Source organism: Falco naumanni, chromosome 3 (assembly GCF_017639655.2).
Source record: "Falco naumanni isolate bFalNau1 chromosome 3, bFalNau1.pat, whole genome shotgun sequence".
In the NCBI taxonomy this organism is placed as follows: domain Eukaryota; kingdom Metazoa; phylum Chordata; class Aves; order Falconiformes; family Falconidae; genus Falco; species Falco naumanni.
The window spans coordinates 42,869,797-42,897,118 of NC_054056.1; the positions used below are offsets into that span (position 1 = coordinate 42,869,797).

The following is a 27,322-nucleotide window of genomic DNA, read 5'->3' on the forward strand; positions in this document are numbered from 1 at the left end:
TATCAGGTGTTCTTTCCAGATTCTATTTAGTCTTTGTTTCAGCCTTGTGAAGGTATTTGGTGTTTGCTTAGTGCAACAAGCACTTTCTAGATGGCTTCTTAGTACAAGCAGTACGATGATTTTAGTCAGAGAAGTTCCCTCAGTGCAGATGTTTTTCAGGGTGTTTTGAACACCTAATACAGTCAAGGCTAGTCTCTTGTCTAAACATTATTAATGTACATAGGCAGAAAACAGAGAAGAGAGAAGGAAACATTCACTGCAAGAGGAAGCATTCTTTAATATGCTGTAAACATCTTCTGTGGTGTACACAAATATATTACTGTGAATAATCTGTAGGATATCAAAATCCATTTTTTCCTAACTAAATATTTGTCCATATAAATCTATACAATTACATGTATCCTAAGCACACTCAAGTATCATCTTCTTTATCTCTTTGAAGACAAAATGAACAACATTTTACTGTAAGATGCTAGAAGCATAGTTATTTGGAGCAGGCAATAATGACTGCAATAGGATTACTGAGCAACTATTTTCCCCTCAGACCCTGTAAGAGGGAGAGAAAAAGGAGAAAACAGAAACAGCTTAACTCACCAAAAATCAAACCACTGCATTGCCCTCTTAGCCACTGAGTGTTTTGAGATGTAAGACCGAAGATTACATCAGTACAATAAAAGCTCCCTGCTCTCTCTACAATCACAAACTGTACACAAGGGGGGGGGGGGGGGGGGGGGGGGGGGGGGGAAGGAAAAAAAAAAAAAAAAAGAGTCAAAAAAAGCACTCCGCTTTACCCAACATCACAGCCAGTAGAAGTCAGAACAGGTAGAGAGGTGTAAGGAACAGGGAGGGAGAGGAAAGGGTTAAAGGCATTATCGCAGCCATTAAGGGGAAAAGTTGAAGCAATGCAAGCACAGTAGACTTCTCTCCCCCCCCCCCCCCCCCCCCCCCCCCCCCCCCCCCCCCCCCCCCCCCCCCCCCCCCCCCCCCCCCCCCCCCCCCCCCCCCCCCCCCCGGCTTCTTTCTCCCACTCCCCTCTTCCCAAGCTGAATCAGTGTGTGGGGAGCGCAGTCATCACGCCATCCTGAGCAGCAAGAGCTGACGTTGGACGAAGCTGCCAGGTAGCTGAAAAAAGGCACAGAAGGCAGCTGATACCCACTTTTCAACGTGGTGGGTTGTTTTTTTTTTTTGGTTTTTTTTTTTTTTTTTTTGTCTGAAACTGGACTTCAAGCAACACAGCGCCTGAGACAGCTCATCTGAACCACACTGTATTGCAATGCTCGCTCTTCCCAAAGAAAAAGACTCCACTGAGTAGCAGAATGCTGCCAGTGTCGCAGCTAGGGCTACAATATAGAGCCTTTTTTGTAACAGTTTAAAATCTCTTCCTGTTCATATATTTAGAGATACATACCAATTCTTCCTTTTTTGAGGGCACCTTTGGTTTTGTTACCCTGATGTGACTTCTTTCTTGTCTTGGAATGATGGGGATCTTTCTAGCTTATGTTGGAATAATTTTCTTTACAGCTATGTATATTCAACAAGGACTTTCTACCCAAGGTAAGATCACTCATTGTTAAATACATGTGTTTGATTTTCTATTCTAAAACAGATTGAGAACGGGAGGGTGGGTGGGGGGGGTGGGGGGTAGGGGGGGAGTGGGAGTAGGATAAAAAGAAGGAAAACAGCCACAATGGATAGGAGATGAGGACACCATGCATCCGGTTTACATTTAGATTAATAATTGTCTGTAAACGAGAACAGAAGTAAGAAGTTTCCCCAAAGTGGAAATAAAAGGGGCTTCCTTTACTTGGTTGCAAACAGGGAAATAAGAGGTACCTTGAAGAAGAGTAGAGGGATGGTTGTGAATGAACATACATGTGTTTGTGTTGTGCATGTTTATGTATATGCATGTGCGCATACAATAAACACCTACCCGTGCATGCATAATCATTGCATTCAGACCAAGTACCGGCTGGCTAAATCTACTGCCTCCCTTAAAATATTGCAGTCTTCTTTCGGGCTGCATCCCCTTTCCTCTTTTATTAGCCTGCAATCCTCAGTGTCAGACATTCATTTCGATTCTATGATTATGTGTATTTCTGCCATCACCACCACCACCCCTCACCCCGCACCCCCCCCAAAAAAAAAGCAAAAAAAAAAGGGAGAAAAGGACAAAATCTACTTCTTTGAAGACTTCCCCCCACCTCCCCCACCCCCGAACCCCACCTCCTCCCTCCTCGCCGAAAGGCGCGCCTTGCATTTCAAGCAGCCCCGGCGCTGCAGGAACCAGTTGTTTGGGACCCCGAGGCTGCGGCGACGCTGTCAGCACCATGGACAGATCGCGCGGGGCTGCCCCCTGCGCCCGCTGCCAGCCATCCCCTGCTGCTGCCCGCTGCCCCCGCCCCCCCGCCCCCTGCTCCCTGCCCGCCGCCCCCCGCCCGCCGCCCCCCTGCTCCCTGCTCCCTGCCCGCCGCCCCCTGCTCCCTGCCCGCTGTTCCCCGCCGATAGCTCCCCGCCAGCTTTGTGAGTCGGTGCCGGGCTGCGCTTGGCGCTGCGATGGGGGAGTGTGCTGGCAGTATTCCCCTCCACAACCCCACACTGTTCACAGGCACTGACCAGGAGGGGATGGAACGAACGAACAAACAAACAAACAAACAAAAAAACAAACTTACAAGCCCCCAACACCCAAAATGCACAGTCCTTTTGTCAGTTCAACTCGGTGACTAGCAATCGCTGAATGGGGGGCAGGGGTGACAGAAAAAGGGACACCGTGAATTATAAAGCTAGTGGCTTTGCTAAGTATCTGTTGCCAAGCCCAAATATAAGGGGAAAAAGAAGTAATACTAGGTACTAAATTATCCTACCAAATCCAGATTAGCTTGGAAGACTGGGGAAAGAAAGAGGAGAGGACACAACAAGCAATATTTCCTTCACATCATAATATGCACTACTCAATCTGTAACAATGCATAACAGAAAGCAACATTGCAGGGTCTTTCCAAATTTTCCTCTTCTTGAAACACAGGTTTTATTTATTGTATTGTTTGTCTGTAGTCCCCCTCACTTGACTATCATGTTTCATTATGTTACACAATTTTAAAGTGAGTTATAGCAAAGAATTAGAAGAAAGTAAAGACAAAGACTTAAATACTGGTGCCCTGGACTATGTCCTTTAGCATTAGTTTTCAAATCTAGCAGTGGTACACTGAAATGGACAGATCCTGTTTTTTAAAGGACTGGGATACAAAGGTGAAGGTTAGTTCTAGGAAGTGTCTGCCGGGACTCAGAAACAGAAGATGCATTGCTTCTTGGTCCGATTATGCAAGAAGAGGTTTTCAGAAAGAGTAACTAACTCAGGTAAAGCCTTTGAAATGGGCATTTTGATGAGTGGTCATAAGCTGCACCTCAGAAGAGTGCCTGTTCCAACAGCTGCTCCAGCCAGCTGTGGAAGGTTTAACAATTTACATGTTTCCAGCTCAGCCCTACAAAATGCAATAAATCAGTCTGGGTTTTTTCCCCTTCTTCCAAATTGGTCTTGCACAAAATCCCTCAGTGAGTCTGGTGAAATACTGCATTCTGCCCAAGGGTATTTGGACCTAATTACATGAAACTTTACTAGTGCATGGGAGCAACCAGGAGGCTCTATAGCATTTCCCATGAGCAGAGCACAGAGTGCAAAGAAGGTGGATTTGTGCATAAGGGAGGAAAGTCATACTTGAGTCTGAGAGAACCTGAGGAACATAATGTGGGGAAACTGTAAAAACAGAAAAGAGGGTGAATGAGAAAAGAAAGCAGAGAAATGAACTAAAAAAAGGACAACACAAAAATCAGAGAATAAACAATAAGTAGGTAACAGGAGATCCCAACATGTTATGTGTTTGTTTTGCAGCAAAATTCACTGAGTTTCCCCGAAATGTCACGGCCACTGAAGGGCAGAATGTGGAGATGTCTTGTGCTTTCCAGAGTGGCTCTGCTTCAGTGTACCTCGAAATCCAGTGGTGGTTCCTGCGGGCAGCTGAGGACCAAGAGGCTGGAGCTGAGGTTACAGGCACTCAGGTACTGATTCTCTGCCATGGGGTCCCCAAACCACACGGGAGTGCCACAGGAGAAGGGGTGGAGAGGAAGGGAGGAAAGGAGAGAAAGGTGGAGGAGAGGGAGAGAGCAGAGGGAGGTTCTGGTTCTCCCCAGGGACTTAATATTGAGCATGAAATAACAGCAGAGGAACCTGCAGAGAAAAATGCCAACCCTGTCACTCTCAGGATGCAGCTAGGGACATTCACAAAATCAGACAGATTTCCAAACCGTAATTCCCCCACCCTCTCACCCCCATTCCCCCTTTGGAAAGCAGATGTTCAGAGACTGCTTCTTGTGGGAATATGATATTTCCCAAATGGCAAGTTCCTACACGTGCCCACCCATTTACAGCTGGTGCAGTGGAGCGAGCTGGCAGCCCTAATTCCGCACGCAGCTGCCACAGGGGGGCACACGCTTGGAGGGGGGAGCGGGGTGTGTGTGTGTGTGTGTGTGTGGAATACAGTGCCCCAAAGGAAAAAAACATAGAAGCATTCATACCGCAGCGCAGTCTCAGCCCTCCGAGCGGGACAGAAGGGGCCATGTCGTTCGCACTGCCACCCAGGCGTGCCCCTCCCCGCCTCCGCTGCCACCCCCGCGCTGGCCTCGGCGCTCAGCCACCCCAGGAGCAGCCCGGCGGGGCGGCCGGGCGGCGGGTGCGCGGGACGATGCCTCCGCCGCGGTGGGGCCGCTCCTGGCCCGGCCGCCTCTGCCCGGCACGGCCCGCAGGTGGCACACGCGGCGCAGCCCTGCGCGGCGCTCCGCCGGCGGCGCGGCCGGGAGCGGGGCGGGAGCGGGGCTCCCTCGGCGGCGGCGGGGCGGGGGCCGGCGACCCACGGCGGCGCTCCTTTCCCTGCAGGTGGAGCTCTTGCCCGAGCGGGACCTGGACAGCGACGGCACCAAGATCAGCGTAAGTGGCGCCGCACGGCGCGGGCGGCCCCGCCGGCCGGGCGGGTTGCTCCAGGCCAGAGCCCATCCTGGGCGCGGCCGCCGCGGAGCGGGCAGGGCGGAGCGCGGCGAGGCTGCCCCCCCACACCCCCTCCGCACGCCCTCCCCACCCGCACCGCGAGCTGAAGCGGGCAAGCAGCCGGCGGCCCGCAGCTCCTTCCCCGCTGTGGCCCGGCAGAGGGTGCCGAGGCAGCCCAGCCCCACGCAGCCGACACCCCTGGGCACCCCCGGGCAGCGCGGCACCGGGCAGGCCAGGCCCAGGCGCCAGCCCCCGGCAGGCTCCGCTCCCACCCGCTGGAGCAGGCAGCCGCGCCCGGCCTCGCCCCGCTTGGTTTCCTGTACCCCGGGCAACTGCTGAGCCTGTCTTAGCCCTCCAAAGCTGGTTTTAAGGCTGAAATGTGGCTGTGAAGCTGCACTTCCCCTCAGTGGGGTGTGCAACTGTTTAAATGGGTGCTTTCCCAGGTTCATATCTGCTGGCAGGAAAATTAAAAACAAAACAAAACAAAACAAACAAAAAAACAAACAAACAAACAAAAAAAAAACCAAAAAAAAAGAGCTCAGAAAGTCTTTGGACAAGACTTCCCTGTTGGGAGGAATCTCCACTCTTGGCCACTGAGATCCCTTCTTAGAGAAGTGGGGTTCTGACATCAAATCTGCCATTTGGAGATCCAGCCAGAAAGTTGTCTCAACAAAATGACAAGCAACATTGCCCCAGCCCTGCTCCGGGGGCAGGTTGCCCTCCTCAGCAGACCCGTGTCCTGAGTCAGGCACAGATGCAGCCCATGCCCTCAGGAGTTTTGAGCCTCCTCCTTCCACGTCCCAAGAAATGTATCCTGGTGGGGTCATGGTGTGGTGCTCACTGCAGTGGAAAGACACAAATATGTAGCAGATACTGCAGCATAAGTATCCCTTATGTACCCAAAGGGGTTTTCCCTTTCTCAGACAATCCCTTCAGAAGTGCCTTTTTAGCTGCAGCCAAGGCTGTAAGTGCCAGCCAAGCTTAAAAACAGCAACACAGAGGTGAATAAGTTCTGTTAAATCCTCTACTCTGCTGCTTTTTGATGCCTAAAAATAACTAACCAAGTAATTACATCAGGTCAAACTGCAGCTAGGTATAGCTGAAAGACATTTATAAATGATAATGCAGATACATTATATTCAAAATTATACATATTTTAGCCATACTTACATTTCCTATGATACTTCTCATCATACACTATAAATGGTTTGTGTCATGGACCATACCTTCAGTTACATTTGTAGACTGCCTTACAAACGAAGCGCACATGTGGTCTTTGGATACTGTTCCACCAGACATAGTGCTAGCAGACACTTCATTCCTTAGCAATGCTGACTGATCGCAAATCCCCATAGTAATTTGTAACATCTGTGGCACAGTATAGGTTGTAAAGCTTGTCCCATCTTTCAAGTTTAAAATCACTTTCTCTCATTATGTATGATAATAATTCATGGTGGGGTATTTATACAGTGTTTTTATAAGCTTCTATAAAACATTTGATATTTGCAATTAAAAAAAAAAGTCAACATCAGGTTGACACTCTAAATACACTTGTTACAAAAGTAGCCTTCCTTTTCTTTCTTGAAGGCACACACAGAGTGTCCATTAGTACTACTGGAAAGTATCTTCATGAAGAGGAGAGAAACTTTTTAAGTGCATTTAGTAAAATGTGTAAAGAAATGGTAAATATATTACACATGGTTTTAAACTGTGCTGAAATACACCAATTGTATTGGTTTTAAATGATAATCAGGCATAAATTGGAAGCGTGCATATGTCCTGACTGCAACAATTTCTAAATTTCAAATGCAAAACCGAAAACAAAATCTGTTTTTTATTAATGTTACGCAATATTGTTAATTTTGCAGATATTGCATGGGAGCAAATGAAGGCAGAATATGACCTACAGATGGTCTTTCCATTCAAATGAAACTTCTTTAATGCTTTTGCTGAATAGGAACTGTTCAGTAGAGATGTATTATTGAACATGGTTTAAATAACTATCCAGCACCTTCTGTGTAATTAATATTGCATATATCAATATAGGCACACATACATAAAATATATATAAAGAAAATATGCAATCCATGCTTTCAACTCAGTTTGCTAATTATAAATTCAGAGCTGGATACAACACGATAGGCTGTAAGGTCTATCCAGTACCTTAAAGCAATAATGTATTCCCTAGTATTGCTATTCTATTTATCAGAGGCAGAATAGGTGCTTTGCTAACACTGGTGACTACAGCATGCCAAGCTATCACAAGCAATGTGTTGTATGATCACCAGTAACACGTGCCTAGTTTCAATTGAATAGTTCTCCATTTTTGCGATCTACCATGTATTCGTCACCCTGATTTTTTCTCTTTGCCTGTCACTGATGTGACATAAAGCAACATTTGCATCCGTGTTTATGTAATGGCGGAAGTAAACCAGGAGTTTTGAAGTTCAGGAGAGCTGAAGCTTTCTGTTCCTCTGAATCCCTTTTAGTTGGCTTCCTGTGGGGCAACAGATACTAATCCAGATAGAGAGTAATAGCCAATTAATTAAATATAAATTCTATGAAGCAATGAACATACAGAAAGGAATCTGTGTTAACTTTCCTAAAGCATCTTAATACCCATTACACATTTCTGGATGAGTAATTTACTCATGCGTGGTTTAATTATTTGAGACAAAAATATGTTATCCTCAAATATTAAAAGCAATTAAAAATAAAACAGGAGTCTTATTTTAGCTGACGACTTTTAAAACAATCTTGAATATGTGCTACAGAAATTATATATGACTTCTAATAAGTACACACTTATACAAATGAGAGAAAAGGAACTGCCTGACCAAGATGTATTGATGGTTCATAAACAAAAAAAAATACCAAAGGTTTGGACACTCCTGAGGGAGACAAATTGAATGTCAAATAGACAGTTTCCATGTAGTGAAGTCTACAAGATAATCTAATAAATTGTTATTAAAGGAGTTTAAATATTGGCAAACATCTTCAACAAAATTGTTAATGGTCTAGTTCAAAAACTGAATTATTCAATAAAGCCAACTAACTGGAAAGGTTTAACCAATGAAGTGCACAGATATTAGATTTATGCAAGAAAGCTAATTAAGACTGTTCATGACCTTAAGCAATTAATTGGAATGATCATGGTAGTTTGGGTTGTTTGTCTGAGGATAATTAGCATTTCAGACAAAACCGTCTAAACAGTTTAGGAAAGAAGATGTCAGAAATCCTCGTAGATACAAATAATCATGCTCATCCTCATTGCAACTTCCCTGCAGTAAGCACAGTTGCACCACTGATTAATTTGGCACTACATCGGCAGAGTCTTCCCGGAGAAAGAATAATACCTGACAGCATGGTTTTTTGTTTGTTTGTTTGTTTGTTTTTCCTGGTGAATTTGCAGACAGTGAAAGTACAAGGGAATGACATCTCCCACAAGCTGCAGATTTCAAAAGTAAGGAAAAAGGATGAAGGCTTGTATGAGTGCAGGGTGACCGATGCCAACTATGGAGACCTTCAGGAATACAAGGCCCAGGCATTTCTGAAAGTCAATGCTAACAGCCACTCTCGGCGAATGCAAGCCTTTGAGGCATCTCCAATGTGGTTGCAAGACATGAAACCTCGCAAAAACATCTCTGCAGCTGTTCCAAGTAGCATCCATAACTCTGCCAATCAGCGTGTGCATGCCACCTCCAGCCCTGAAGCAGCAGCCAAAATCCCCAAACAAAGTCCACAATCAGGTATGGTAAAGCATTTTGAGCTTTCATTTGATTGCTTGCCAGCATGTAAAAGGAGGCTAACTCAACAAGGTAACCAGGAATTGTGACTAGGAAGAGTGTGGTGCTCATTTATTCCTCCTCCTTTCTGGCTTTATTCCTCCTGCTATCTCCTTACTTCCTAAAAGCTGAAGAATGAGTTTCTGGGCAGAAGAAGCAAAAAGCCCTACATTCCTATACATGGATTTTAACTCTACTGGTTTTATCCACCTAAGGTTAGCTCTCTAATCAAAGCTTAACTTTCCCTGTAGTGTGTGTGGAGAGAGGAGTGCATGTCAGTGAACAGCTGCCTCATTTTAAGATGGCTCTGTATGATAAATTAAATAAAACAACCATCCAGAAGTGTTTCTTCCTAAGTTAATTTACACCAGTCACCTAACTTTTATGTCTCTATCATTTGGTGGAATTAAATCTACTTCTAGCCTCAGTCCTATTTCATAAGGAACTTGACTTCTAAATCTAAGCAGACCTTAGATACACTAGATTGTTTTTCTGTTGTGTAGGTTTTAGAAAGATCTTGGGTTTGTCAGAGAATGTGAGTTTGTCATCTTCAGATGCCTGACCACCAGCTATGAATCAAGCATTAATAGCAACACCTCAAATGTCTGTCACGTAAAAATTAATATAATACACATTTTGTTTGGGATATTTTGTACAGCACTGTATAAATAACCTATGAGCAATATCAGTCTGCATTTTCTACACTGATACGGTAAAATTCATAGTTATGCAAAGGTACATGAATATACAGGGGGCGCAGCTGTTGACCACTATATGATGGCAATAGAGAGATGGAGAGGATAAAAACCTGAGACGTTGCAAATGACCAAAGATTTTCTGGATAACAAACTGTGGAAGTTTAAAGGTTTCTGGGTTGCTTCTGTTTACAGTGAGGGCCCAAAGTAAGGCAGAAAATCACAACCTAGCTTAAAATATGTAATGGAAGCTAACCTAGTTTATTCTGATGCATCATTTTTCTCCTAGCAAATGCCATGTCATCCAAACCAAAACTGGGAATACAACAAATTTCATAGCACACCTATTGTGAAATCACCTTCATGCTATTACAAAAACCTATTGATAAGGGAAATACATTTCATTATAGACCAGAACAATCTGATTATTCATACAAAAATTGTTACTGCTATTAGAAAAGATGATGCACATACTGCCACCATTCAACTGCTGTATAAATTTTTTAAAATTTATTTAAAAGTTACATTCAGTTCCCTTTTCCTGAAATGAAGCCACTTTTTTAGGTCTTCCAAAAAAGTTTAAGCTGTTAGAAGAAAAGAGATATTTCAACTGATTTTAAATCATCATTCTACCATGGCTTTTCTTTCACATAAATGTAAATATCACTTAGTTTTCCATTGGACTTATACATTTCAAAGTAGCAGACTTGTCCACAAAGTGAAAACTCCGGTTTCTGTTCAGTTCTATGTGAAATTAATTAAAATAGCCACAAGTTTATGAAATACGTAGCTACACACTACACTGCATTGCAGCCAAAATGTGCACACAACGGCTAATTCACTAAATCACTTTGGTTATATCCAAATTGAACCTATAATACTTTTTATGTCTTCAGTCCAAGCAATGTCTTGCCTGATTACTGGACACGTGTTATTTGAGACCTAGTAGATTGTTACATTGAAAGGTCCTTGTTAAAAAAAAAAGGGGGGGCGGGGGGGCGGGGAAGCGCATACTTTATCTCTAATTTTTTCCTTGAGCAAAGATTGCTACACATTCAGTACAGTCAATCCCAGTTATAAAATAATTTTTAAAATAAACAGATTAAAAGATAGTTTAGTTAATTAATGTTTTATGATGAAGCACAGATTAATGATGTATTCGTCAGAGGTGAAACTCATCTACTAAAGAAACAAGGAGTATACCAAGAATCCATATTAGGCTTTATTTCAATTTAATTGTCGCTTGCTACACAGTGATTACTGGTGATATTTTTGATGAGCATCAGTTTAACTCTTGAGAACTAAGATTTACTTTCCTTTACTTGGGAAAATCTGGGCCTGATTTTCCAGCTACCATGAGATCTGGATTTTCAGTCCATTTTACACTCATTCTGCACCAATAGAAATACCCATGGTAGCACAAGACATTGGGGAGGTTTAGCTTTATGTAACTTCGAGGAGCAACTTCAGCTGAGGAAGGAGATATGTCAGTTTTGAGACCTCAAAAAAGCAGAAAAGAGGTGTCATATACAGTAATAGCTTTTCTTTTTATGATATCAAATCAACACAATATCCTTATACTGTCAAACGAGAAACTCTTCCTTTCTTCAACATCATGCTAACTATACATGCATGCACAAGACTGCTGTGTGCTTACATTACATGTAAGAAATGTATCCAGCTTAGCTCACAGAAACATGGTTGAATACAAACTTATCATTATTAACCCCACGTTTCTATTTGAAACACAGGGGGTGATTGCAATGTGTTTGTTAATGTTGAGTAATCCATTGACTTCAGCAACACTGTTTGAAGAGAGAAATACTTAATTGTAGGTAGTTGTATCAAATATTCTCCAATATTAAAAAGACTGCGCATGGTTATTGGTAAGCAATGGATTTTACTGCCTTGCTCACAGACTATTGAAAAATATTTTTACAGCAGAGGGAAACATGACACTGCAAAATTACTGGGAAATCTGTATTCAGCTATTTCTAAGTAATTCAGCTAATATAAGAAAGATTGACTGTGATTATATGAACATTTTGTACCCAAAATTTATTTTTGAAAGGTAGATAGCACTCTACTTAACTCCTTCTATCCTGAAGCACAGTGAAAAGTTTCATTTATTTCTTAACAACAGATGTTTAATAGGTAGCTCTAGAAAAGCAGTTTACAGTCAATGCCATTTAAAAAAATATCAGCATTTCCCAACTGAACAGATATTTCTGCCATTCTCCTCTTTTACTCAAAAGTATGAATATCTGTGATAACTATGAGAGAGCTATATAGCCAGGGCTGACAAATTAAAGTGATGTGAGGTCCATTCAGCATTTTGCACTGCTCTGAAAAATGCTGTATGAGTGTAAAAAAGATACTTGTTATTGTTAGTGTAATGGAGATTCAATATAGGAAGAAAGAGCTAAAGAGAATTATCTCCCACATCAATCTTCAGCTAAGATACTTGGAAGCACCAGACTTCTACCTCAAAGTCAAAAAGGTCAGGAGAGGAAAAGTCAAAGCTAACACAGATTGACCCTTTTGTTTCATATTCATGGGCTGCAGCAAATTAAGTAAACCTTCACAGCTTAACAGGAATCTGTGTAATTTAGAAAGCTAATCTGCATATATCCAGAAAATGTTCTGTGTAGGTGGAGTGACAGACATTTTTTCTCTGCGTAATTCCTAATAATGTAACTTACTCCAGAGGTAAAAAGTACAGAGTTATCACAGAGCCTTTTAACTATAAGCAGTGTTGCAATTAACTGAGGTTCAAGAGCTGCAATGAATTCAGGTAAAAGGAAGTTAAATATTTTACAGGCCGCACCAAATCTCACTGTTTTATGGATATAAATCTAGACAAACTCTCCTACCTGCATTCAAGTCACTCAACATTTATAGCAAGAAAAAAGGTCTACAGAATGTCATATGCCAAGAATGTGTGTATGCCCCAAACCTTTCCTGTTCTCCCAATGCTTTGCTAAAGCACTCAAAGCCATTGTTGCTTTTCAAACTCAAGATCGGGCTCAGAGAACACAAGAAGGAACAGCTACAAGTGAAGAAGTGACATTAGGTCCTCTTTCTGCTTACATACAGACTCTGAACATCTCTAGCAACTTTTTGTTCTTTCGTGAAGTAAATTCACTATTAACCTAACTACATGCTGAAAATGTTCCTGTGATGATGACAGAGTTGCAGTGAGTGACCTGAAAATGAGCCCAAAGGAGAAGGCAGTCCTTACCTAAGATGGAACGACCTGGATTCTTGGCATCATAAATCAAACTGAGAAGCTGATTATCAGGTGTGAATGCAAAAGAAGAAGAAGAAAACATATTTCTTCAGTCAGCTGATGCTGATAAACTGATGACAGTCCTTCCAATCTCCCTTTCTATCTACAGATTCCAGGAATCTGTTATTATCAACCTATTTTAAGCAAAGATTTTATGTCCAGTTTGGAATCTTCCTCAATTTAAACAAAGTTCTGTGGTTGTTTTGGGTAGGGATTCTTTTTTATCTTTCTTTCTTTCTTTCTTTTTGTTTTCTTTTGGTTTTGTTTTTGGGTTTGGGTTTTTTTTCCTTTTATTTATATTACATCTCTTTTTGAAGTGAAGGGACAAAAAGTCTACTTTAGTCTCTATCAAGATGACAGCCAATATTACTACTTTCTTCACAAAGAGAAAGGCTTTGGCTTTTGTGGCTACTGTTCTAGAAACTGTGAGAATCCAAAAGGCTGGCACGCACCAACCATTACTGTGACTGTTGAACAGCAAAAAGTCAATCTCTGTTTCCTTAGGACTACATTAAAAGGCAAGCCAATGGAGAGTTTTGTTCCTGTTCTGAAACTTACTCAGCCATTCTCAGAAATTCTTGCAAAAAGATGCAAGGAATATCCCATTTTACACCTGTATACACTACAGTCTCTGTTTTTTCTTTAAACTTATACTTTGTTTCCCTCTGAAACAAAGCCACTCCACTTTTTTTAGCTTCTCTGAAATAATGAAATAAATTCTAACCATGTTAATTGAGGTAGCCCTATTAGCCAGTTAGTTGTTGACCTTGAAACTGTAAGCATCTTCTGAGAAGTGCTAATCATCTCCAAATAAATTCATTGACAAAGCAAGATCTTAACACACCTAAATCCCTTTTTTATAGGCCAGGAATTCCAATGCAGAATGAACTCACTGCTGCCTTATGTTTCTTTCCAAAAACCTACATTTTGATTTCTTGTATGTGAATACTTAATGATAGAACCAAATGTATACAAGTATTTAAACTCCTGTTCCTAGTAGTGCTTAGTCCAACTGAAGCCAGTAATAAACAAACTGGTTTTGGTGGATCTGCAGTTCTAACTCCTGTCACAAGCAAAACAGTATCTACTTTTTGTAACCATCCCTCACTGCCACTGTAGATTGCTGAATCTACATCACTGTTGCCTTTCTATTAATTTCTATTCCTCTTACAAAAACACAGATTCAGGAACTAAGAAAAAGCACTTGCCAATGAATATGTGCTCATTTTTGTTATTCTACAAGTTTTAGCAGTTGTTCAATCCCACATGCCTGTGTCCATGCCAGACTGTGTACTGGGCATGCTTAGATTCAAACATATCCTCTCTGAAATCAGAGGTGTTATTTGCGTCCTTAGTTATGCCCATGGTTAAGCATTAATACTGAATCATAGAAGAAAATCACGGTCTTCTTAAATATGTTGAGATAATAATGGGTTCTGTCCTTAAACATATATCTCCACTGTAACTCATATTTCTGTAAGAGTGCTGGTATTTGGAAAGAAACATTAAATAACTGTACAGGTTATATGCATGAAAACATGGAAAACTGTCTTTGGATGGTGCACTACATATTTGCCTCCTATGAAGCCAACCCAGAAACAGTGAGGACAGACTAATTTTGCTCTTTCTCCATCTCAGTTATTGTTGTATGTATAGATCTTTCCTATCTTTTGGTAAACTTAGCAGTATATTTTGCTGTCTGTCTGCCTTTGCTACATCTGCACTTAATCACATCTCTTCCTTTCTTTTAGCTATTTAAATATGAACCTTTCATACTCACCTCAGCTTTAGAACAAACTGATATATAAAGATCTGGCAGGGGAACCCACAGGAGTGTCCTGAGTAGCAGAATCACACTAGTTTTGTTCTACCTGCTTGACCTAAATTCCTTTGGTAATTTAACCACTGGAAAGATAAGCCACACAGTTAGTAAAGAAGAAAAGAAAGAAAGAAAAGGAAAACATAGTGGGGGAAAAAAGCTGTTTATGAGTTGTTTGTCAGCTCACTCAAATTGCTTTTCATTGCTACACAATCAGGCAGTTTGCACTGGGTCATCAGAGATTGCAGCATATGTGACAGGGCCTGCTCTTTGAATTAACTGATGAGATTTCGTTGCTTCAGAACATAACCCATTTGTTACTTGACACATATACAGCAAAGCAGAGGACATTTTAGCTTGTTTCCAATGAGAAGCAGGAAGTTTCCCGTCTATGGTGCATTACAAAATTTCTTTTGATTACAAAAATTCTTTGCATCACTTAAAATTAAAAAGAATGAGTACAATTATCTACTGGTTGGAATGCATACAACTCTGCTGAAGCCAAAAGAATGGCATTCATTTACAATAGCAGAAAATTTGGCTCAAGTATGAGGATGAAGATTAATTCTCTTCTACTCATAAAATGACAGTTATTTATAAGAAGAATCTAAGCTTTACCCTGCTTGTACCATGTAAAGAAGTTTAGGACAGTGAAGATGTCTGGGGGCAGAATGAAGGGAAGGAAAATACCTGAAAACTGCTATTTTCAGCTTATTCAGATTTGGGGGGTAGGGTGAGGGGTTGGAGGGCATTCTTGGTGGTTGGTTTTGTTGCTTTAGTTTTTGCGTGTGGTTTCTTTTTTAACTTTGATCAGATTTTTTCTGATTTTAAGATTTTTATCTTAAACCTTAGGCTGGACTAGCTAGAAAGCTCAACACTTAGTATTTTGTTATTCTCTCTGGACAGGGATTTTCCATTTGATTAAATAATTCATGAGCTTCAAAGATATTCCAGACACATAGCCTTCTTTACAGCTACAGTAATAATCAATTAATCCTGCTTTGCTGATGATAAAGCCGGATGTCATTTGAAGAGCAGCTGATGATCTGTCCACTGGCCTTGTGAAGAGAAGACTGCCTCAAGCCCTTCATTTTACCTTATCATGAGGAAATTGCCATCATACTTTTTGGCAACGCAAGTTGCTGTCCTGTCTGTGTGTGTGTTCCAGTCTGATCCCCCTCACCAAAGTTTTTTCCCTCACCTACTGACAAACACTACTGTCTTGGAACAAAACTGCCTAATGTGCTGAAAGAATAAAAATGTGAAAGTTAACTGCCACAGCCAGCATTCCCAGTGCTTCATACCTGTGATCTGTGTGTTCATCAACAGCAACAAAACTACAGATAGCAAATCTGGATGCTACGTCTACTGCCAGTTCAACTTCTACTGCTGTTATCCCCTCAGCTGCTGCTGTTGCTTGTGACACTGACTGAGGTTTTGGCCACCAAATCAAAGCCATAGGCCTATAAGGACTATAAAAGTGACTTCGATATGGCTACAGAAGATGGTATATCCATCTCCAGTTCATTCTGTACAACTGAAAAAGGAGTAAAAAGGGCAAGACGTTTTGCCAAGGAGCAATAAAAAAATCAGTTATTAAGCCAAGAACTAGCAGTAGGTCTCAAAGAGAGCTAGGCGTTCAGATGGTGCAAAGCCTTTTAGTAGAATTACACTTTTTGAGAATATGGCTACATAGTATTGTACCTGTCTGAAACTCTGCCAAAATAACAAGTTGATTACCTATTTTGTACTCTGTTGAATTATTCACGTACATACAATATGTTCTGATCAGTGACCACCTTATACCTAAAGAGTCTTTGAATAACGATGAATGACATTTCATGATTATGATTAATCCCACATCTCAGAACTCTAACAAGTAAGGTAAAAATAAAAGTTGAAAAAATCAGCAATATAGAATGTGAAGGAGATAGAATTAATACAGGATTCAGCACCAATACTTCAGGCTTCATTCTCACAATCCACCATTTTCCAACTAGTGCACTGTGGTCATAGGGATGATAATGTAATTTTTTATTCATATCACAATAATAGCAAGGGTGAAGGCTTTGACTTGTAAACTCTGATTTAGCTCTTACAGTTTAAAATTTTGCCACCCAAAGTTTCTGTCTTGCCCCAATCAGAAGTTATTGCCCCAAACCTGGATGGCAGAAGGAAATAGGTGCTTGCTCCTCAGCTCTCCAAGTTCACAGTGTTGAGCATTAAACTGAGCCTCTAGGACAGCTGATAAACTAAAACATCATGTTATTAAACTGAGATAGATGAAGAGATGGCATGGGGTTTGCTTGTACGGCTCCTATTGGGTGTTTAATTTCCATAAGAGGGGGAGGTAGAGAGATGGAAGCACTAACATCTTAAACTGCTCCAACAAAAACCATTAAAAGCTCATGAGTCACAGCCCCTAGACACAGGTATGTTCTGTTAGTCAGAGGCATTGTTCTAGTCTCTATAACAACTGCATTATCCACCAGGCAAAGAAAGGAGCAAGAGAATGGTCCCTGCCTCAAAACACTTACCATCTAGAAATCAGACAGAAGGAAAAAGACTCATCCAGTTGGATGGGTACAGATAAAGGGGAGCTTAACTGAATTCCATGAAAATAGCTCTTATATAAATGATATAAATAGAAGGAGATCAGGTTGACTGTATGTCAAACATAAGCCTAAGCAGTGTCAGGTGTGAAAAGCTAGGAAAGGGATTGAACATCTCATGCTGAAATATTTACAAAAAAATGATAATTTTCCTTCTATGTTATAATAACCCCCTTTGTATATGTTTTTCTTGGTATGACAGTGCTGTTGAATACGGTAGAGTAATATCTAGTATCATCCCACTTAAGATATTTTTCTGATAGATGAAAGGATGAACAGGATGCAAAAAACACAGGAGGAAAAAGACAAGATCTATTTTATTTTTCTTCAAATCAGACTCTTGTTACAACTTTATTGTATATTTCAGAAGTGGCTCTGTGAACAGTAATTACAATGTGGCATAGATAAAATATACACATATTTATATCTATTAAGAAAATGCAGAACAATTGGTGCTGGAGCCCTGTTCAGTTACAACAGCAGAAGCCAGTTACTAACAAAACAGTCAATTCAAGAAGAATTTTTATTAACAGCCTAAATTGCCACCTTCATTCAGGATGGGGCATAACTATATGCAAGTAAATGCATGAGGGTGGGTTACGTGTCACAAAAAGCTGCATTTGCTTTGGAATCTGCCATTTCACACAGAAAAACAGAAATGCACTGGTTTATATATTTCTGTCACACATTAAAAAAAAGTCTAAGACATTTTTTTTCCATCGTTGTCAGGGATAGGATGAGAGGGAAAGGTGCCCAGTGCTGATAAGAGCAGTCATAAAGCATGCTGCCACTGGTTCTCAGACAGTACCAATTAACCTATTTAGGGCCTGCATTTGCTTGAGCTTGTCCCCCTTCCTCTGAGCTTTTAACTGTTGCAAGGGACACTAGGTATTGGACTGCTTCTTACACTAGTTTTATTAAAATAGCTAACACTAGTGTTTCACAGACTATTTGCAAACACCTCTCTCAGCAACCCTTTTCTCAAAGAATACTTTTTCACTGAAATAGAAACAGTGGAAGTCAATGCATTACTTATACATGTGAAGATATATGCAAGGTAAAGGGAAAAAACCCCACCCAAAACACAAATGCACAAACAAAAAAAACTTCAAAATTTTGCAGACTCAAACACCAACTAAAGGGAGGAAGAGGATTAGGATATCTACTACAAATGGCTGATGCCTGAAAAGGTAGGCAGTATATCATTCTCCTAAGAAAAGAAAGTCAGTCAGGGAAGTTTGAATATCAAGACAAAAAAAGCTTCCACAATATAATAAATGCATAGTGATAGAAGTACTAGTTGTACAGCCACTAAACAATTCAGAAACATCAAACACACTCACTATATATTTGGCTGAACACATGAAATTTGAGATAGCTGAGCATAAAAAAAAAAAAAAAAGTTTTATGGTCCTAGAAGGAGAAATATGCTTCTGGTTATATCTAAAGCTGAAAAGTGTGTGCCTTAGGTTCAAAAATCGTTTTGACTCTGACAGGGTCTACCCCATATATCACCTGCAGACACAATTCAGCTAAACTTCATTTCACCAAATGAGTATCTAATTTACATGTTTATAAGAGTATCACACGAAAATGTTAGGGAAATTAAAATTTCAGGAGCTGAATTTTTGGGGGTAGTCTGTCCAGATAGCTAGACTCACTTTCAGACCAAAACAGCCTAAATAAGTTTCCAGGAAGCATAAACAGTTGAACAAAATGTGGGATCACTGCTACAGGAATGAATGACACTCATGAACCCAATGCAAAACTGTACCAGGATTTCCTAATCATGCTAGTATGTAAAATTTTATTTAGTCCTGAACTACTTATCAACAAAATTTAAACAAAGCCACAAATGAAAACAGAAGGAATTGCACTGTTGAGAATGGATGTCATGAATTACAGGAGAGACCAAAAATTACACTAGTGTCGGACCAAACCAACTACACTACCCAGTTCATCTTCCTGAAAAAAAACCCAAACAAACTGTGTTCCAACTCTACAGTGGGTTTTGGCTGTTTTCATTGGAACAGTATGAAAATCTATAAATTTTGATGCAATTCCCATTTCAGTTATATGCTTAGGGATCTCATCTCTCCTTCCTGCCCATTCAAGGTAAAAGAGTGACAGGGTCAGATCATTTTGATGATCTCATTTCATCTTTGACAATAACATTCGAGATTTATTTAGATTCTTCATAGTGCATGATGGCTCATTTAGGAAGTCTGGTTCAAATCAAGGGGTTAAATGAGAGATAAACAATAGCACTGTTTGAAGAAATAAAAGGAAACCATGACTCTCAGATATGTTGCAGAGACAAGATTTAAATGTTTCCCCAGGTATGAGCTGGTGTAAGGGATAATGTAGAAAGTTGCCTGAATGTAAAAGCCTGTGTTTAATCACACCAGTGTATCCCTAATTGTACTTCTGTCCATCTTGGCACTGTGAAATTGCAGAATTCATTTAAAGTCCCACTGTTCTTCCTTTCTCCCTTGATATTGCTATCTGCTGTCCTTTTATAGATTTTCTATGGCTTGCTCTGGACCACTGCCTGCAGCCAAGTATCATTTTACTACATGCTACTTGTATTTGAAGGCTCCTCTGGTTTTTCCTTTCCTGAGTATTTTCATCTCAGGTTTGCATTAGAACGTGGCTTTACATGTTACTGGCAGCAAGTTAAGGGCTGTGACCTGCCTTAGCCGAGAAACCACTCCAGGAGTTATTGTGGCTCAAACCTCTGGCAGAATTCTCTCCTCTACTCAGGGGTGGAAAGTTGTCACTTTTCTTTTGCCTCATGACAGGACTAAACACCTCTGCCTCAGCACCTTACTTAGTAAAAGCCAGGGAATAACCACCCATCTAGGATCCCATCCCTCTTCCTCATCTGCTCTTCTGGGCATCTCTGGTAGAAAAGGAACACATAGCAGATGTACAGAGCTACTTGCTGGTTGCAAATTCTAAGTAGGCTTCAGGAGAATTCAATACATAGCCTATTCTAAATTTCTGCCAAATTGGAAGCAGTAGTATTCTTCCAAAGTGAAAAAAAAATAAAATAAAATAAAAAAAAAAAAAAATCAGAAATGCGGAACTTTTCTTCTGGCATGTAAGATCAACTCATTTTTCGCTGTGTGGTATGTTTGCCCAAGACATTGGTGAGCAATTCATGCTATTTTAGGGTATTGTACAGCCAATGGAGAAAGATGGACTGGGAGCCTAAGTAAAGCATCTACATTAGGAGGCTTGAATATCATACTTACTGCTCATTTTTTTGCCATTCAAAAATCGAAGACAGGTGATTGAACCTTAAAACACACTTGAGAACTAATTCACATGATGAAAGAAAGGGGGACCTCACATTTGTGGAAGGGAGATTTTCCTGAGTGTGGGTATGTATTCCAGCAGTATTGGAGAGATACAGGTAACTATGATTTCTGTAGTTCAGAGGCATAAAAATGATAGCAATTGTTAGGCCACAGGGGAGGAATCTATTCATTTAAAACATGTGTGAAACATATTCAAATAAAACTTCGAATAAAATCAACCATACTTGGTTGTACCTGTCTTTATGGATGTAAAATTGCAAACATCTTCTAATAAATCTTATGGTTCATTAATATCTCCAGTAAAATTAAGGTAGGTATTTAATTGTCTTTTACTTAGTTTATATGGAAATAATACAAAATTATGATTTCATGTAGTTTCCACTGGGGCTGACAAGAAGACTATTTTAAATCTAACACTATAAAGCAAAGCCAAGTATTGCAAAACAGCAAACCAGGCACTTCAGATGGAAAGTATCAGCACAAATCCCTGAAAAATTAAATTTTCAAGGTTTCAACACCTCTATGACTTTATAAACCTGTAGTACAACAAAATTAACTCAGCACAAGCTGGATATATATCCCCCATATACAGGCCGGGATATTTTGGCATCATGTAATACATACAGAGAATCTAGGATGGACTTTTGAGTCACTGGCTGTATTTCTCCTGCACTGGTCAGTGCAAAACCAGGACCTTACACAGGCATTAATCTTCCCTTATGATGAGTGGAAGAAAACTCAGGGATATCCTCACTAATATATTTGGTAAAATATTAAAGCAGTGCTGTTGAATTCATAGATTAATTCTGGTTTTTATGTGGCAACAGACGACTCACTGTAAGCATTACTGTAAGAATCCAGTTTTCAGAGGCTCTGACAGGTGTTGAGACTGAGTGCAGGAGGCTATTACATCTCAGAGACCTCCCAAACCTTACCAAGTACAAGGAATGTAAACTTGATGAACTTCAACCCTTGCAGATGCAAACTACTCAAGACCCAAGGTGGTTAACCATGTAAGGTACTCTTACAAATAGGGGATACTAAAAATCTAGGGCCTGAGACAGCTGCTTAGTTTACAAATCAGTGTTTTGTCCAGTTGTGAAAATTAAATGGACAAGGTTATCAAACCAGCATTTGCTTTTCTCTGCTTGCATCCCAGAATCCCATGTATTTTTACACAATTTTTGTCTGATCAATATCTTATTGAAAGCAAGGGATTATGGTCATTCAGGCATGCAATGAGTAACTAGTTTTTTGACTCATTAGTTTACTAACAGTTTGCAACTTCTGCTACCTTTATTTTATACTTAGATGCTCTAAACAATCTCATTCACAGAACAAAATTAATGTTTAGCTATTCGGTCCATACACTATGGTCCATGAAATATGGTTCAGCATTTGTGATGTAGATTATTATTTTAAACACTTTCACTACTATTTATCACTATTGTTTTTTTCTCTGCTTTCCTAGCATTTAACTAAACCATGTATTTGAAAATAAATCACAGTTTCAAAGAGTTTAATGGCATGAACTACTGTTTCATGCTGTTGCACAGAAATTTGTCTTGTGATCACATGCCTTTGACAATACAGCATTAGTTTACAGTGTGTCATGGATATTTGCTCTTTTGGATGTATGTCAGTGGCGCACCACACATGGGCATTTACATCTCACAGGATTTACATCACTAGATTCCAGTGGTTGATAGGTACAATCATGAGAAGCCCTGACCCACACATCAAGTAGAGTTTGACCAATAATATAGAAATAATATATGAGCATATACTACTGTTCTTCTTCCAGGTTACTGTCTTTGAGGGTAGCATAATTGTAGTCCAGCTTTGCCCAGTGTTCTTGACCTGCAATAAAATTTCTTTTAGCTCTCATTATGTTAATTAGAAAATAATGTTAGAAATGGCAGGGAAATCGATTTAGCAAATCCACAGCCAGATCAACAGGTTTTTACTTATATTACCATGTTCACAGTTCCAGTGGTACTTTTAAGTATTGGTCAGAACTGTACACCAAAACCACATCTGCATAAAAACTATAATTGTGAGATATTTGGATTTGGATTCTAAACTGTACTTTGCCTTGAATTTAAGTCTTAAAACAGTGAAACTATATCTCTGGTTTAAACACCCTATGACTTTTAGATCCACAGTCAAAATAGAAATTTCTGGCTATTTCTTGTTGCTTATCCTTTATCAAGATGGAAATCAATATAGTAGATTATGAGCAAATATTATAGAGTAGAAAAAGGAAAAGATCTAAAAAGGCTTCTTTCGATTTTGCTATGTTATTATTCTACATTTGCAGCTTTCACCCTTCCAAAATATAAAGAAATGCTTGTGTTCATGAGAGAACAAACACAGTCCTTTTACACATCTCCAGGGAAAAAAAAAAAACCACCCAAACAACCTAACCTAAGTCCTTTGCAACATGAAGAAAAACAAACTTGCTGTTTACAGAAGAACATGCATGTCGAACATGTGATATGAAATTGGAAGGGAATCATGATTTATACAGAGACTGAACAGATTTATAGAGAGACTGAACACTATAAATGCAAGGTTTATCATGTGTAATATATGACCCCTAATTTGAGGATATACAGATTGTCATATTGAAAAAAAAAAAAGCAAAACAAACAAAAATAAATCATTTTGCCTGCAAATATGGTGCTGCTTTTCCCATTGTGAAACAGTTGAAATCAAAACTATTTTACATCATATTGTTTCTCTTCCACACATTACAGCTTTTAAATTCTCAAAGTATAATGCCATTAATTGTTTTAAAAGCTCTTTAAAAAATATCCGTGAGACTCTTCTGAGTATTTATACTTATTTGCATTGCACATATTCTGTGCAGAGGAAATGTGTCTCCAAAGACCTCTTTAGAAATTGTCTGTAGCATTGTGTTTCTCTAGTTCAACCAAAAACATATTTAAATGTAATACAATGAGTGAAAATAATTCAATATATCATGAAATGATCTAACACTAACAAAGTTTCTAACTAAGTTCTGCTAACATAGTTAGGGAAAGAAAAGCCTTTATAAAAAACTGTCAAATGACAAATCTTACACCTTAATAAAAGAGAGAATAAAGCCATGCTGCAATAAAACCAAAACCAGAAACTGAACTCAATCCTTGAGCGCAAGCTTATAAATGCTCATACCTGTATGAGAACAACCCACAGGAAGAAGGTACAGCAAATTTGCTTGTACATCTGCTTGTTCCTAATAAAGAGCAAGTGTTCTGAGAAGCCCAGCAAAGTACTGCAGCGTGGTACAGGTAGGCTAGCATTATCAGATGGGCAAGAGGAAATCAGGCTTCCTACTCCTGTCCAAGGTCAGTAGGAAGCAAGCTCAGAGTTCCCTTGGACATCTCTGAAAATCTTAGCAGTGTCTTTGAGATAAGGTTTCAGTTAAAAGTAAATATTCATTTAGAAGTTTAGTTCACACATGGATAATTGAAATACCACTGTTACTTAGAAGCTTTTATGTATGTGACAGAGGACTAAGAGTCTTTTATGGCAACTACTATGTATGCAACATCTCACACCATGTATACGCAAAACATTACAGTGTTCAGAGATCTGGGATTTGGTTTAATCCCTGTTTTTTAAGAGAAAAAAATACCAGAGACAGGAACAGGAATGCTTCTTGTTACACTAATAAACGTAATCAGCAGATACAGAGAAATGTTTTACTGATAGACTTCTGAAAACTTTTAAAAATAAGAATTGCCTTGAGTTCTTCTTTCATTGTGTATATTTATGAGAAAAAAAATGTGGTTTTTTGGGCTGCAATGGAATCTAGCATTCAGCTTAATATTAAATTATTTACAAAAATAGTTTATACATGATTAATAGATTTTTTTTTTAAATAGCCAGTTATTAAAAGTCCAGCATTATTATGGACTGCTTATAACACCATTATTATTTGGTTATAAAATTGATGCCTGTAACCATCAACAACATTAATCCTTTTCATGTATACAACACAGCTATAAAATCTATTAATCATGCATTAACCTGTTATAATTTGAACTTTTATTTATAGTGTAATCAAATTAAATTTATGATTTTCACTTCAAGTAATGTGTTTCAAAGTCTGAATGTAATTCTTTATGATATAGGGAGTTCTCAAGTGAAAATTTCAGATTAATTAGTCTAGTTTGGAATGATTTTATTTTGATAACACACTTAAAATATAGTCACATTTTTAGAAATAATTATATGTACCATTGTTTTCATAACTTTCTAAAAAGAAAAAAAAGCTGGGAAAAATAATTTCTCAAAAATAAATGCTCTAAACCTTTTAGCATTCCATTTCCCCCTTGCAAATAGCACAGCCATTTGCCAGTATGTCCTCTGTTTTACAAGAAAACACTCTTTAGCCACTATATGACTTTCTTGTTAGCAAAGATGTGATACTGGAAATGATTTTGTAAAGAACACTGTGAGGTGGAAGGTGTTGATGTTTGTTACTATTGGTATATGGTTTCACTGGATAACATTGTTTAAAAAGACAGAGAAGAAACAAAACCAAAGCAAAACAAAACAAACAAACAAACAAAAAAAAAAAAAAACCAAACAAAACCACAGAAACTTCCCTGGGACTGAAATACTTTGTATGTGTTGTTATTTGCAGTGCATGCCAAGACATTCATGGGCACCAGAGCCAACCTGGCGAGCTAATTAAATATATAAATGTATGTGTTTAAAACAGCCTTATAAGGAGCATTGGAAATCTGCAAGATGAGCGAATATCTTATAACTTCTTCCGCAGGTGCGAGGATAGCTACAAGCCATGGACTTTCTGTCCTGCTTCTTGTTTGTGGCTTTGTGAAGGGTGCTTTGCTTTAATCTAAAAGTGCTGACTTTTTCCAATATCACTTTCTCTTCTTAAAGCAAAGAGCAAATCGCCTGTAAAATCCACGGAGCGGACAGCAAAGTTGACCCTAACCTCCAACCACCACTCTGCACCCAATGTACTCTAAATCTCTACACAAGGAGCACCTTCTTCAGGAAGTACAAACAAAATTACTAAATAAATAAATAAAATAAATAAATATTATAAAAAGAAGAGGATACCACATGTTTTCTTGATATATCTTATTTTCTTTGGCGTATCACTGATCTTTTATTTTGAAGAGAACTGTTGTGATGTAATCAAACGTTTTGTAACAGCAAGACCTAGTTTCCTTTTCTTTCGGCAAGGAGAAGCCTCATCCTTGACTTCTCAGGGGTTGGCCTGCAAGTTGTCAGTATTACAGAATTAACCATGGATGACATTTGGTTTCCTACCCTGGAAGAAACATTCCAGCCTGGAAGAAAACAGAGACCAAATAATAAAACAAAACATAGTGATTTAACATCAAGCCCAATAAAACACCCCAGAAATGTCATTAATTTTTTTTCTTTTTTTCTTTTTTCTTTTTTTTTTTTTTTTTTCATGAGGAATAGGAAGGAGAAAAGAATTTCTACAAAGCAGCTAAGCAGACTAAAAAACTTTGTTTCTGGAAAACAAATTAGGATGTTTTTCTTTTGAGTTGTTTGGATTTTCTATCATGCTTTTTCCCCTGTGGAGGTTTTTCCCGTCTTTTTTTGTTTGTTTCCTGTCAATGGTGGCAATTACTGACCAAGGCCAACCCCTGATAATTGTGTGGAGGTTTATATATATACATCTTTTTTTCCCGTGTGTGCGTTCTATATTTCAGTGTGTTTTCTCTAATTTTGCAACTCCTGTATATGCAAAACTAACTTAAATTCTGTAAATTGCTTACAGTCTGTGTGATATAACTTCAGAGTAGACATACTTTGGTCCTCATGGAAGCCAGTTTTTAATATTATCTATATGTCATGCCACCAATAGACATCTTTATTTCTTTTTTTGACAAAACATCACTTTTTAGTTTGTAATTCAGTACTGTGTGGATTTTGTAATACATACTTTCACTTCCACTGCTTTGACCCATTTCAGCCCTCTGTTTACTCTGTAAATGCACATTAAAATTTGTTATGGTCTCTAGACAATGAATTACTTTAGTTTTGTGTATGTTGTGTTGGAGTTCAGATGCTGAAAAATGTTTTAATTTGTGATGTTTATAGAGGATGAAGTGATTTGATCACTGGAGACTGTAAAATGCAGGTTTGCAGTCAAATACTGCATGTAAAGGAAGGTTAGAAAGGGAAAAAGGAAAATAGAACAGGGCTTAAAGGATATTCTTTTAGTAAAGAATTTTAGGAAAGTGAGCTTGTTACACTGATAAACTATATTCACATCACAGCTCCTTCTACATGGCCAAAGAAACATTTTTCTTTGCTTTTTCTGGAAGAGGATTATCATTACTCATTGATATTCTTAATTAAAACACATTATGTATGTGAACCAAATATGAGAATTTTGCTGTTGAATGAAGTAATATGCATTACATGAATTACATTCATTAATGCAGGAAGGAAAAATTGCTACAATTTGCAGCTGCAATCAGGAAGGTTTTTTTCTTGTTCCCCTCCTTCCACTGATGCTGAACAATCCACAGCCTTTCATTTATCAGCACAGACAATCATGTATACCACATGCTTATTATGATCTATTTACAGCAGCATTAAGTAGATGCAGTGTGGTCAGCTGCGTAATTTCTTCTCACTTTGTAAGTAATGTAGAAGGAAGTAAAAAAGTATGTTTAATATCTCATCAGTCCGTGGCCTACAGGCCTAACACTTTGTTTCAAAATGCCCATAAATCTGAATTTC

The 27,322-nt window shown here is 39.2% G+C and overlaps 1 protein-coding gene across 5 annotated transcripts; it reads left to right on the forward strand.

Moving 5' to 3' along the window:
• The first annotated feature begins 1,035 nt into the window (after positions 1 to 1,035).
• On the forward strand, positions 1,036 to 26,954 carry VSTM2A (V-set and transmembrane domain containing 2A). 5 transcript variants are annotated; one of them, XM_040588550.1, is made up of 6 exons: positions 1,036 to 1,118; positions 1,522 to 1,554; positions 3,886 to 4,052; positions 4,927 to 4,977; positions 8,447 to 8,783; positions 25,475 to 26,954. In XM_040588550.1, the coding sequence occupies exons 2-6, from the start codon at positions 1,524 to 1,526 to the stop codon at positions 25,561 to 25,563; spliced, it is 675 nt and encodes a 224-aa protein (XP_040444484.1). In that variant the 5' UTR covers positions 1,036 to 1,118; positions 1,522 to 1,523; the 3' UTR covers positions 25,564 to 26,954. The 5 variants fall into 5 exon arrangements, with proteins under 5 accessions (XP_040444484.1, XP_040444482.1, XP_040444481.1 ...); XM_040588548.1 differs by having other exon boundaries at positions 1,064 to 1,554; positions 25,353 to 26,954; XM_040588547.1 differs by having other exon boundaries at positions 1,064 to 1,554.
• The last annotated feature ends 368 nt before the right edge of the window (positions 26,955 to 27,322 follow it).